General features: G+C 44.8%; 1 protein-coding gene across 2 annotated transcripts in view; it reads left to right on the top strand.

Annotated features, from left to right (window-relative positions):
- Window positions 1–369: 369 nt before the first annotated feature.
- LHFPL6 (LHFPL tetraspan subfamily member 6) overlaps window positions 370–13,302 on the top strand; it is a 176,472-nt gene continuing 163,539 nt past the window's right edge. Inside the window, exons 1-2 of one of the 2 annotated variants that reach the window (XM_073662584.1) lie at window positions 370–648; window positions 6,174–6,722. In XM_073662584.1, the coding sequence (XP_073518685.1) occupies window positions 6,338–6,722 (385 nt within the window). In that variant the 5' untranslated portion in view covers window positions 370–648; window positions 6,174–6,337. Of the gene's footprint in view, window positions 649–5,317; window positions 5,483–6,173; window positions 6,723–13,302 lie in introns of those variants that run through there. The other variant, XM_073662585.1, reaches the window with a different exon arrangement.

Below are 13,302 nucleotides of genomic sequence, written 5' to 3'. Positions count from 1 at the left end.
TTATTACAACATTTAGACTGCCACTGGTTTGACCACCCTGGGCACGGACTGGGTCACCGCCACGGAGAACTACAACCCCCAGCGATCCGGCTCCGGGTATTCCCCCTGCACAGCAGCACAGCACAGGCCCAGGGGGTGCGTCACATACAGTACATTATATATACAGTATATAATATACATACACATACAGTACATTATACATATGTAGATAATATAGTCTAGCCATACATTATATACTACCTCTAGCTACATGCAGTGTATAGTGCAGAGTCCCGGGTGTCGCGGAGCTGCTCCCTCTTCAGCCTGGAGTTGGCCTGTGGGCGTGGCATGGGCGGGGTCCCCGGTGATTGACGGCTCCCCTGTGAGAGTGACACCGGCCGCCCCGCCCCCTGCCCGTGCTCCGGTCTCCAGGAATGTAGTGATGAGATTTGTGGTGTACGGCGCTGAGTGTGCGGACTGCGGGGAGAGCGGCGTGTGCTCGGCCTGCAGCTCCGGGGCAATAACCCTACACGGGCGGCTGCTGCTGCTGCTGGTGGTGTGTGCGGCGCGGATCGCTGCTCCGGAGACGCCTGCACTTGCGGGATCCTGTAGATCTCCAGCGCTCTCCGTCCTGGAGGAGGAGGAGGAGGAACATGCAGCATCTCCGGGGTGAGTGGCTGACTGCTGGACAACTTCTCCGGATGGAAAGTTTCCTCACTACTGTGATACACGGAGCTCCGGTCACTGCCCCGGGTGTCTCCCGTCAGTCCGCTCTCCGGAGCACTTAAAGGGATTGTACAGGAGGAGAAGCCCCCCGACCATTACCCCCAGACCAGTGATGTACTGCTGTACTTATACGGGTAGTGTGTGTGTATTTATATGTGCCTGAGTGTGTGCAATATATATATATATATATATATATATATATATATATATATATATATATATATATATATATATATATATAATGTGTCTATATGCATGTATATATACAAACACATTATTTATATATATGTGTACATATATATAATGTGTCTAGGTGTGTGTATGTATATATCTATTTGCATATATGTGTCTATATGCATACACACAACAATGTGTCAGGGTGACTTCCTAGTCTTTGCATTCAGTTTCCAGATCTTCCCATCCTCCAGACGGTGCTTGGTGATCTCGGGGAGCGGTGCTGTTGGTGTGCAGAGGTTTAGTACTTTTCTCTGCCCAGTGAGCACCCCATGTATACAGGGTGTGTATATATACAGAGGGTGTGTAGATATAACTTCTGACGGGCAGCATTAGATAACAAGGCTCTGTGTGCTGACATCTTCCAGCATGGATGGGGTTACGGTCCTGGGATTTCTTAGCGGTTCTCAGCTTGGATCCCAAGTGTCAGATCCTCCACATCCACACACAGGAGGAGACGGAGCCGCCCCTGAGCGAGAAGAGAGCGGGGAAGGTGTCTCACAATAGGTTCAATGCTTCCACATTATCAGGTTATGTGTTTATTATTATTATTATTTATTTTACAATCACTAAAAGTAATGAACTCATCATCTTGTACTTTTCTTGTGTATTAATAATAATAATAATAATAATAATAATAATACACGAGAAAAGTGCAAGGTGATGAGTTCATTACTTTCAGTGATTGTAAAATAAATAATAATATTATTCGGTGCATCAGATGTGGATCCTCCAGGTGGGGATATTTCCACACATTCTCCTACTGTCCGTGGACAGCAGACCTGATGGCTGTGGGGCACTCGTCACTCCTAGAGTTGTTCTTTTACAGACTGACTTACATTATATGTTTTTCTGCTCTAGTAACTAACGGTTCTATATTACTAATATCACAGCAGAAAAGTCAAATAGTCAAACACTAAGGCCACGTTCACACGTTCAGTATTTGGTCGGTATTTTACATCAGTATTTGTAAGCCAAAATCAGGAGTGGAACAATGAGGAAAAGTATAATAGAAACACGTCACCACTTCGGTATTTCTCACCCACTCCTGATTTTGGCTAAAAATACAGAGGTAAAATACTGACCGAATACTCAACCTGTGAACATGGCCTTATAGATATCTTATGCTTGAAGTTGACACTTAGAATTTTCAGAGTCCAATGTTGGAAGTTGGGAAAACTTTGCAGAAGTAGCGATGTACAAGCCTTCTGTCATGGGCTTAAAGGGAACCTGTCATTTTAAATTTGCAGTCTGATCTATCATCATCATGTTGGGGAGCAGATTACAGGGGCTTCCACTATTGGACTATTCCCTCCTGCAGCGGCGGCGTTCCAGCAATGACTGTTCTTTTATTCCCAGCTGGTGATGTGACATTGTTGTTATGTGACCACTGCAGGCAGTCAGTGGCCACTGACCGTACGCAGCCTTTACTATTTTGTTAGAGCTAACATTGATTCAACTCATTGCTTCAATTCTTTCCGGATTTAGGATTCCAGTAGGGGGTCTTAGTGAGTGACTGACAGCTGTTTCTGGGCCTAGGAGTCCATTAGGCAGTCTTAGTGAGTGACTGACAGCTGTTTCTGGGCTTAGGAGCCCAGTAGGGGGTCTTAGTGAGTGACTGACAGCTGTTTCTGGGCTTAGGAGTCCAGTAGGCGGTCTTAGTGAGTGACAGCTGTCTGACCTCCACCCTGTGTATGACAGACACTATTTTCCATGATGACAGTGTTGAAGGTAATTGTATTATAAAGCCGACATTTGAGAATTGCTGTATTCTTAGATATAACAGACCCCGGAGCTGCACAATATATACTGTCAGTGAGCAACCACTGAACCATGTACGTTGTGCCCATTCATGTGCGGAATATAGGAAAAATAATGTAAATTGTTACAATGTAAATTGTTATATGGAAAAAAAATCTTCAGAGACAAGTAAAGTAATAACCATGTGAGTAAAATTACACAAATCACCGGGGAAATCATTCCTTTTACTCACATGAGGCCGTGGATTGTGAAGGCTGCAGCCTATATACCAGCTAACAGTATAAGGACGGCTGATGGTCCTAGACTGAGAACGTCCCCCAAGAAAAGGTTCATTTAGATTAGTGGTGGTATAAAACGTGTTAGTTTTCCAGTAATTTCCGAGCCGCGTCAAAGGGTTTTGTCAATTACAGTTTATACCTAATTTTTGAAATATTTTTCATCTTCACAACATTCTGCCTACAGCTACAGTTAGTCACTGATTAAAGAAGCACTTCTCTCATCAAAGGTTTGTATCCTCTTAATATATTGCAGTCATTATATTATATAGCACTGTGTACTAACAATTGCTCATTTTGCCTTTCTACCCAGTTATTTATTCTCCTTTCATTGCTCTATGTAGAAACAGGAAGTCTCTTGTCCCTGCATTTATCATTTCCCTCTTCAACTCCTGACCAGCTGCTCCCTCCTCCCTTCTGCCAGGGACTTTTGCAGTGACTGATGACTTGTGCAGAGAAAATTGACCTCCTGTTTCTACATAGAGCTTAGAAGGATTCAGCTAGTCAGTTTTTAAACGCGTGATGTCATAGACCTAATGGAAAAGAGAAGAATTAGCTGGGTAGAAAGTCAAAATGAGCAATTGTAAGTACACAGTGCCATATAAATATGATGACTGCAATATATTAAGAGGATGAAAACTTTGATGGGAGGAGGAGGAGTGCTTCTTTAACCTTGAAATCTGTGCTTGGATGTGCTATTTCTAGACACTGGTGGAGTCTTAATACTGGTGACTATTACTGTTTGGCTTCTTGACGTGTTAGAATTTCCACTACATTCTTCCCATGTACTTTCTTTAGAAGAGTAACTAGGGAGCAAAATAGTGCAATAGGGTTTTATCCGGATAGTGACGGTCATAAACTGGTTATGCTCACCTGGTTCTTTGTGTTATACACAACACTTTGAATAAAGAAATCACAGCAGCTTATGCGCACCGCTGGTTGCAGAGCCTACGTAATGTCAGGTAGGAGAATGGAAATGGGTGTTCTGCGCTGCTGGTGAGGGTCCAAACGGAAATACAATGAGGCAAGTATAGTAATGCAGTTTTTATTTTCAACACGTTTCAAAGTCATCCAACTTCTTCATCAGGAAGAACTACAATGAAGAAGTTAGATGACTTTGAAACGCGTTGAAAATAAACCGCATTGTTACTATTCTTGCCTCATTGTATTTCCGTGTGGATCCTCACCAGCAGCTCAGAACACCCTTTTCCTTTCTCCTACCTGACATGTACTTTCTTTAACTTTGTAGCGACAGATCGACATGTTAGCTGCACTGTCATATATTGATAGCCACCATCACATGCTGATGAACAAAATGTCATTGATGTGTATTGGTAATCCGGAGACCCTTGTGATTGGCAGCACAAAAGTGGCAGTGACTTTAAAGAAGCTCTAGACCTAAAATTCATGATTAAAGGGGTTGTCCTGGACTTTAACATTGATGGCCCATCCTTATAATAGGTTATCAATGTCTGATCAGTGGGGGTGAGACGCCCAGCACCTCCACCAATCAGCTGTTCCCGATGTCGGCTGGAACTGCTCAGTTACAGAGTTGCACAGCACAGCTCTGTCAACTGTATGGTGGTCACAGCCAGGTACTGCACATCCACCCCCTATTCAAATCAATAGGGGGTGGGTGTGCAGTACCCGACCGCAGCCACTTATCTGTCGACTGATCTGTGCAACTCCTTAGCTGAGTAGTTCCGGTTGCCACCGACACTTGGAACAACTGATTGGCGGGGGTGTCGGGTGTCTCATCCCCACTTATTAGACATTGATGACCTATTCTAAGGATAGGAAAAAAAAGTAATCAACTCACCTTCCAGGGAAGACAATTCAGTCCAAAAATCACTTATATTCACAAAGGAACCCTGGTAGACCTTGTTTGGTCAGGGTGTGATACAGGGAGTGTAGGAACTTGCCAGGCTGGTATCCAGGTCAGAAATGGAAGAAGGGTCATGAGGACTGGGATCCAGCACCAATGTGAAAATGTTAAAACATAACTAAGTCAGTTATGGTTTAACATTTTCCCATTGGTGCTGAAGCCCAGTCCTCATGGACCTTTTTTCCATACCCTAAGGATAGGCCATCAGTGTTCAAGTCCCGGACAACCCCTTTAAAGTACAAAAGATACACCTGCCCACCTTTCTTTTGAGTTTTCGAGATTTCCCTATGCAAACAGAATTGTCTTCTTATCACTTCTATTTCTGATAGCAGGTGTTGGAGAGGTAGGGTTTGGCCAAGAGGAGAGGCTTCTTGTCTCCCCTACTGCAGACAGGGCGGTGGAGGAGGCTCTATCTGCAGCCAGTTACCTTACAGCCCGGCACAGGATTGTGAGGAGGAGGAGGAGGAGGGAGGTAATAGCTTCGGGGACACATATAGAAGAAGTCCCTCTATATATATATTTCTTTTGATTATGGAAGTGGACAGCCTGGGATCAAATAAGAGAAGGAGATGAAAGGAGGAACAGGAGGAATTTCTGGAATTTTTTGTGTGTACTTTTAAAGGTAAGTATACTATATATGATTTACATTTGGCGCCACATAACCCACTAAAGTACTTGATCAGTTACAGTCAGTCGATCACGTTGATTTAGTAGCACGATAGCATGAGTTCTTGAATGATCATTACATGTATATAAGGAAGGCTGCTATTGTGTTCTGAATGTGAACAGACTTGTTAATAAATCAGCTATTTCCAATAAAATCGGTTACTTGCTAGAATTGATTACTTAGCATTCTTTCCTAATCCTTGGCTTTACAGAAAGAATCGACTTTTTATTTTTTTTGCTCACTTTTTGCCTTTGATTATTTGTCACACGGATGAAGCCTTCCCAACAAAGAGTCTTTAAAGGTCTCTGCATTCTTTCAGGGATGCTTGTACGGGTTTTGTGCCGCGGCTGAATATCCCAAGGCGACCACTCATTTGTGTCACTAAATTAAATTTCCTGATTGAACGAGGAGAGTTCAGTCGTTCGTTTCCCCTTTGCAGTGCCGTGCTGGTATATATTCAGTATGCTAAGAAAAGTGAACTCGATAATTGTGCTTCTTCTATGGCGTGGAGTCATCCATTAATGCACTTCCTTTCTCATCATAGATAAACATTGACTTGACATGAAAAGAATATTTGTTTCTTATCATGAATCTGGTTTTATTTGCTTTCCTGCTAATAATTATATTTGTTTTCCTCCTTCCTCAGGAATCCCTTAGCGGAAAAAGTATTGACTTCAGCCTCTGGAAATTGAACCGTGCAGGATTACATTGTATTTGGGAATTGCTCAACACGTTATTTTCCGTTGGATAAACCTGTCTGTTTTAACTCTGTTTAACCTTTGATGAAGTTTACCTTGTTGGCTGGGCATCATGGCTTCAAGCTTGACATGTACCGGGGTGATCTGGGCTCTGCTGTCCTTCCTGTGTGCTGGAGCATCTTGTGTAGGGTTTTTTATGCCTTATTGGCTTTTGGGCTCTCAGTTGGATAAACCGGTGTCTTTTGGTACTTTCCGGAGATGTTCTTACCCTGTACGAGATGAGAGTCTGCAGACCACAGTCATGGTGGAACAGTGTGGTCGTTATGCCTCCTTCCAAGCCATTCCAAGCCCTGAGTGGAGAATCTGTACCGTGGTTACTGGACTTGGATGTGGTCTTCTCCTTCTGGTGGCATTGACCGCTATCATGGGATGCTGTGTCTCTGAGCTTATCTCCAGGACTGTTGGAAGAGTGGCTGGTGGGATACAGTTTCTTGGTGGTGAGTTAGATGATTTGTGACTTATATTTCATACATTCTGATGACTTTGGATATTTGTGACTTTATTCTTTTATAAGTATGTACTATCATTTTTTATTCACAATTTTCACCTTACTGTCCATTTTCTTGTTTGATTTTCTTTTGTTGTTAAAGGTCATTTCCATGTTTAGAAGATACCATACAGCCATGGGATAAGTGCCAATTTGCTGATCGGTAGGGGTCTGACCGCTGGACCCTCACCATTCCTGAGAACAAGGCTCTGCCATGTCCAATCTGAATAGAGTAGTGGTGGCATATACATCGCCGCTCCATTCATTCTCCATGAAGCTGCCAGAAAAAGTCGAGTACTGTGCTAGGGTATTTCGAGCACCGTGCTAGGCACGCCTCCATTCAGACAGGGCAATTCAGAGTCCCGTTCTCTGAATCTGTGGTCCTATGAATGGGTGATTAACTTCTACTGATGGGACTAAACCTTTCATTAAATAAAGAGGCTTTTATACATTTTTTTTATTATCTAAACTCATTTCTGAATTTGCTGAGTCCCTTTCAGCATAAGCCTGCAGCTTTTGTAGACTCTAACGTACCTGAGAGTCAATTTTGCTTCCATAGCCTTACAATTAATGAGTTCCTCACCTACCATGATACAATTGGTTTTGGTTAATAAATTGCATTTGGAAAGCTCTAACCAGTTGAATATTTTTTATTTGGTTGGTCCCTGAGTATGGTAACTATCTAAAAGTATTTGGACCAACTCTGGACATGTTCCACTTGGACACAGCCCTATTGCCGATATATCCAGTCTACCCCTGCTGTCCATGCAGAAATTCAACAAAACCAGTTTGCTCAAAACTTTATAGCTGTGAGGGTATGTTCATACTGCATCTTTTTCCTGCGTTTTTTCAGTGGGACATCTTGTAAAAACACCGGAAAAAGCACTTACAAAAAGCTCAAAAGAATTGTCCTATTCGTTTCAATGGAAAAACGACCTTCTGTTCATATGTTCAGGTTTCTGAGCAGCTTTTAAATGTTCCTGGCTTTTAAAACCACCAAGAGTTTAAAAGAAGTGACCTGACCATTCTGCAGGCCTGCAAGACTGTCCATACTATACAATAAAAATGCCTGGAGGACAACAGGGCACTTCTTTGAGAATTTTGTAAGCATTTTCACATTTTCTTCATCGCTCAATGGATTTTTAAAAACATCAAAAAATACCTCCAGTAAAAAGAAGGCCAAAAAATTGCTGGAAAAAATGTTGAAAAAATCCTTTAGGAAATGACTCCAAAAAAATCCTAAAAAATTCCAGCAGCTATTCCTGAAGCATCTACAACTTCATAAACAGATGTTTTTTGACCACCGGAAAAAGACACCTTGTGAACATACCCTCGAGGATTAGTAATTTGTATTCATGAGAAAAATAACGAACCTACTGATCTCGTGAGGTTGAACCACTACAAAATGTTCCTGTTTTTTGACTCTGGTCTGTTGGCTATGACAAGTGGCATCAGGACATTCAGGAGCTCATTCTCCTCTCGGGAATGTAGAGGTTCTCTATGGTAGGGGCTGTCTGCATATTTACCATGTGTTGGGTCTTTCCATGATCACATAATAACTCTGAATGGGCCACTAAGCTGCTCTGAAGCGGCCAGCTCACATGCAGAGTCGCTTCTGGTGTCTTTCATTGTTGATTGTTCTGTTGCATACCTGTGGATGTCCTGGGCAGTGTGGTATCCATCGGGGCAGTGCTTTATCCATCTGGACATATGCAGTCCAGGAGCATACCCTATCTGATCGTAGTTTTGTATCCAATGATCAGTTGTCTATAGACAAGATAATGTATCCAGTTGTTGGTGATTTTTTTATTCTTTTTGATGGGGATGTGGGCAGGAGATTGGATAATCCCTTTAGACATCTAGGAATGGGAAAGATGGTCAAGAACAAGGCGGCTGAATGTTTAGTGCTGAGTTACTAGATCACCTACAAAAGTTTTATTTCTTGTTAATATTTAGCAGCCGATTTGATAGTAAAAATGATGTAACTGAAGAGGAATGTGCTCCTGCCTAGGAGAGTGTGGCCAGAAGGGGTCTAATGAACCCAACTAACAGCAAAATGATATTTATCCTGTTTTTCTGTGGTGGCAGAAGTCTTATCTACTACATACGGTAATCACTTATAAGTTATCAATACTTCCTGCATGACTTGGGTTTTGTAGACAACAAGTGAAAATTCATTTATATTCTACACTTACAGATCAGAAAGTAAAGGTAATATAAAGTGGAACTCTGTGAAAGTTCTACAAAGGTATACTGAAAAAAAAAAAAAAAAAAAAAAATATATATATATATATATTTATATATCTATATATTTATATATATATATAATCTATATATTTATTTTGGTACTTCTGTTCTTCTGCTCCTTCTGGTCAGCAGTATCATAATTTCATAGTTTTTAAGGTTGAAGGCAAATCGAGTCCAACCTATAACCTAAAATGTTGATCTCCTAGATTGTAAGCTTGTGAGCAGGGCCCTCACTCCTCTTGGTATCTGTTGAGTTATGTGTTATTTTGTAATGTCTTTATTGTCTGTACAAGTCCCCTCTGAAATGTAAAGTGCTGGAGATATAAAAATAAAAAAATATTATTATATTAATATTATTTATCCCCTTCTCCCATGACAGCACCACCTGAGAGAGGGTATCCGCCCACCAAGAACAGGAACCTACTGAATAAAAAGGCGGTACCTCTCTTTCGCATCAGTTTTTTTGGTTCCTGTCCTTGATGGGAGCCTCGCTAGGTGGTACCTCGCCTACCTGGGATCCCGGGATCGGTGCGGCCTGGAGGCCGTGAAGAAGCAGCAGATGGCCCTCTGTTTTCAGCCCCATCTGGCTGCTACCTGGGTCTGCGTGCGGGGGGGGGGCTGCCTTCCGGGGTCCTCTCCCGTGTGCGCCGGGTCCTGCGGCTGAGTCTGCACTCACATGGTAGTTGTGATTGAGCGCGCCGGCCGGCAGGTCTTCCGGGTCTGCGCACGTGGGGGTAGCGTCGCGCCCTGTGACGTAGCGCGCCGGAAGTCCGGGCTGCGCACGCGCGGGGTCGTGATGCGCCCTATTACGTAGTGCGCCGGAAGCCGGGTCTGCGCATGCGCGGGGTGCGATGCCGGGTCATCCCCGCTGCAAGTGCGCCGGGAGCCGCTGGGCTGCACACGTGCAGGGGGGGGGTCCTGCGGCGTAGCGCGCCAGCTGGTGAAAAAAAAAGAGAAGGAGAGAGCACGCTGCCGGAAGGGGAGGGGCCTAAAGGAAGTGAAGCCCTTACGCTTTAAAAGGATGGGAAGCAGTCAAGATGGCGGTGTCTGCATTCCCATCATCATGAGTGAGGAGCCGCAGTCACCTGGGCAGCAGCTGTCACCGCCGCAGGAGTAACAGCCGCAGCCACAGCCGCCAAAGCAGCGTAAGCAGCTCAAGCAACCGGAACGCCGAGAGTCTTCCCATCATCAGAGCCACAGCAGTGGGGGTCATACGAGTGCCAGCAAAACCGGTCAGAAAAAAACTCGTCCATCCACCTCCGCCAGATGGGAGCCTTCATATGATCGGCAACCACCGCCTCAGGTACTCTAGTCTGAACCGCAGCGTGGTGAGTGATCTTCTTGAAAGTCTCACCTTAAGTAATATGCTCTTCTCTGTTTTTCTCTCTTTCTCTCCTTTCAATTCTTGGGGGTGTTAGGAGGCAAAGAAGTGTAGTTCTAAGAGTAAAAACAAGGAGTGTGCGTTATGTAAAGTCAGCCTTCCTACCTCCTATGCCAAAAACCTTTGCTCGGACTTTATCCAGAAAACCATAGCAGAGGAGTCCCCCAGGTTTTCTTTGGAGTTAAAAAATCTAATCCAAACGGAGGTTAGGGATTCTTTAAGAGGCTTAACCTCACGCAGAAAGAGGAAACAGAAGCAGGTTTCCTTGGACTCAGAGGAATCAGTGGAGTCCCGTTTTACAAAAGAACTTCCTTCCTCCTCTGATCTCTCCTCATCATCATCGGAGTCTTCGGATGATGATGGTGGAGGTAGGCTTTGTTTTTCGGTAGATAATACTGAGAGGCTGGTTAAGGCCATTAGAGTGACTATGGGTATTACGGATACCAAAACTCCCAGAACAGTTCAGGATGTCATGTTCGGGGGCTTGGACCAGAAAAGGAGGCGCACATTCCCGGTTAATGAAAGAATCAAATCCCTTATAGATAGGGAATGGAAAAAAACGTAGAGGAAAGGTCAGCTGCCTTCTTCCTCTAAGCGGAGATATCCCTTTGAAGAAGAGGATGCAGCTAGATGGGACAAAACCCCTAAGATCGATGTGGCCATTTCAAAGTCCTCAAAAATTCCACACTGCCCTTTGAGGATTTGGGGGCCTTAAAAGACCCGCTGGATAAAAAGGCGGAGTCTTTCCTTAAACAGGCCTGGGAGTCGTCAGCAGGGGCTCTTAAACCGGCAGTGGCAGCCACCTGCACCGCCAGGTCTATGATGATCTGGCTTCAACAGTTGGAAGACCAGATTAAGGGGAATGTCTCGAAGGAGAAGATTCTGTTAGACCTTCCCCTTGTGCAGGGGGCGGCTGCATTCCTGGCAGATGCATCGGCAGATTCAGTTAGGCTGGCTGCCCGGTCCGCAAATCTCTCCAATGCAGCCCGTAGGGCATTATGGCTCAAGAGCTGGCCGGGGGATGTGCAGTCAAAGTCTAAACTGTGCTCAATCCCTTGTGAGGGGGACTTCCTTTTCGGCAAGGGCCTAGATGATATCCTGGATAAGGACGCAGACAAGAAACATGGGTTTCCCACTGTGTCTGTTCCCCGATTTAAAAGCTCCTTTCGGAAGAGAAAGTACAGTCGCAGCCAAAGCTCCTAGAGACCAGAGTAGCTGGAGAGACTGGAAGCCGTATAACAGAGGCTTCATGTTCGGGGGTCCATCCTCCTAGAGTAAGAAAGCCCCTAAGTGACAGTCCTCCCCAGGTGGGAGGAAGATTGTCCCACTTCCTGCCCGCTTGTGAAAAAATCGCGTCCAGTACTTGGATTTTAGGGATAATCAGGAGGGGGCTCAAATTGGAGTTCAAGAACATGCCCAGGAACACCGTCAGGATTTCAGCCCCCAGAGGCCTAACGGAACAGATGGCCCTGCAGCAGGAAGTTCTCTCTCTGGTTATGAAGGGGGTCCTAGTGGAAACACCTGTACCCGAGCAAGGAAGAGGGTTTTACTCGACTCTCTTCCTAATAAAGAAGCCTGATGGCTCCTTCAGAACCATTGCCAACTTGAAAAAGCTGAACGACCATTTGATCTACAGGCCATTCAAGATGGAGTCAATAAAGTCAGCCATAAAGATGTTATTTCCGGACTGTTATATGTGCGTCCTCGATCTGAAGGACGCTTATTACCACGTTCCAATGTTTGCGGCACATCAACAATTTCTGAGATTAGCTGTACAGTTCGGCAAGCTTTTAAGGCATTTTCAGTTTGCAGCTCTTCCCTTTGGCATCTCCATGGCTCCAAGAGTTTTCACAAAAATTATCCTGGAAATCACAGCGCATTTAAGGGAAAAAGATATCCTCGTCATCCCTTATCTGACCGATTTCTTAGTAGTAGGCAGATCAAAACAACTCTGTGCTCTGGCGGACGTCATTACCAGTCTGAAGGGCCTGGGTTGGCTGTTAAATTTAGAGAAGTCGAGTCTGGAGCCAAGGAGGGTCCAATCTTTCCTGGGTCTCATTTTGGACTCAGAAAATCAAACCTGTCTTCTACCAGAGGACAAGAAACTGAAGATCAGATCCCTAGTATCACGGGTTATCAGCAATCCAACCATGACCTTGAGGAGTGCAATGTCTCTATTGGGTACAATGACATCCTGTATCCCAGCAGTTCAGTGGGCCCAGTTCCATTCCAGACGTCTTCAACAGGAGATCCTGACAGCAGACAAGCGGCTCAGAGGTTGCCTGAATGGAAGGATATCTCTTCCGGAGGGAGTAATCAACTCGCTGGACTGGTGGAGATTTCCAGTCAATCTATCTTTGGGGGTTCCCTGGTCCTTCCGGGTGTCGGATACAGTCACGACAGACGCAAGCGCAGAAGGCTGGGGTGCTCACCTAAGAGATCATTCTGTACAGGGCCTCTGGTCGGACAGCGAGACGGGTCTCTCCTCCAACATGAGGGAGCTGTTGGCAGCCAGAAACGCTCTAGTAAAGTTCAGTTCTTTTTTCCAGGGTCATCACATCTGGATAATGTCGGACAACCGAACGACAGTCGCCTACATCAATCATCAGGGGGGTACCAGGTCTCCCCCTCTGATGTTAGTAGCGGATCAGATCTTTCGTTTTGCCGAGAGTCAGCTGTTCACGCTCTCGGCACTTTCTCATAAGAGGAGAAGAGAACATAAAGGCCGATTTCCTAAGTCGTCACATCTTAAAACAGGGAGAGTGGGAGTTGAATCCAGCCGTATTTCAGCAGATTGTGGGCCGATGGGGACAGCCCCAAATGGATCTGTTTGCAAACAGACACAATCGAAAGACCGAAATCTTTTGCTCCCTGAATCCAAAGGAGAGGCCGTTTGCGGTGG

This window comes from Phyllobates terribilis, unplaced genomic scaffold, assembly GCF_046119375.1.
Source record: "Phyllobates terribilis strain yellow unplaced genomic scaffold, ASM4611937v1 Scaffold_2__4_contigs__length_985480577, whole genome shotgun sequence".
Taxonomy (NCBI): domain Eukaryota; kingdom Metazoa; phylum Chordata; class Amphibia; order Anura; family Dendrobatidae; genus Phyllobates; species Phyllobates terribilis.
Note: the sequence above shows the minus strand (reverse complement) of the source record. Positions and strands in the feature narration are given on the sequence as shown.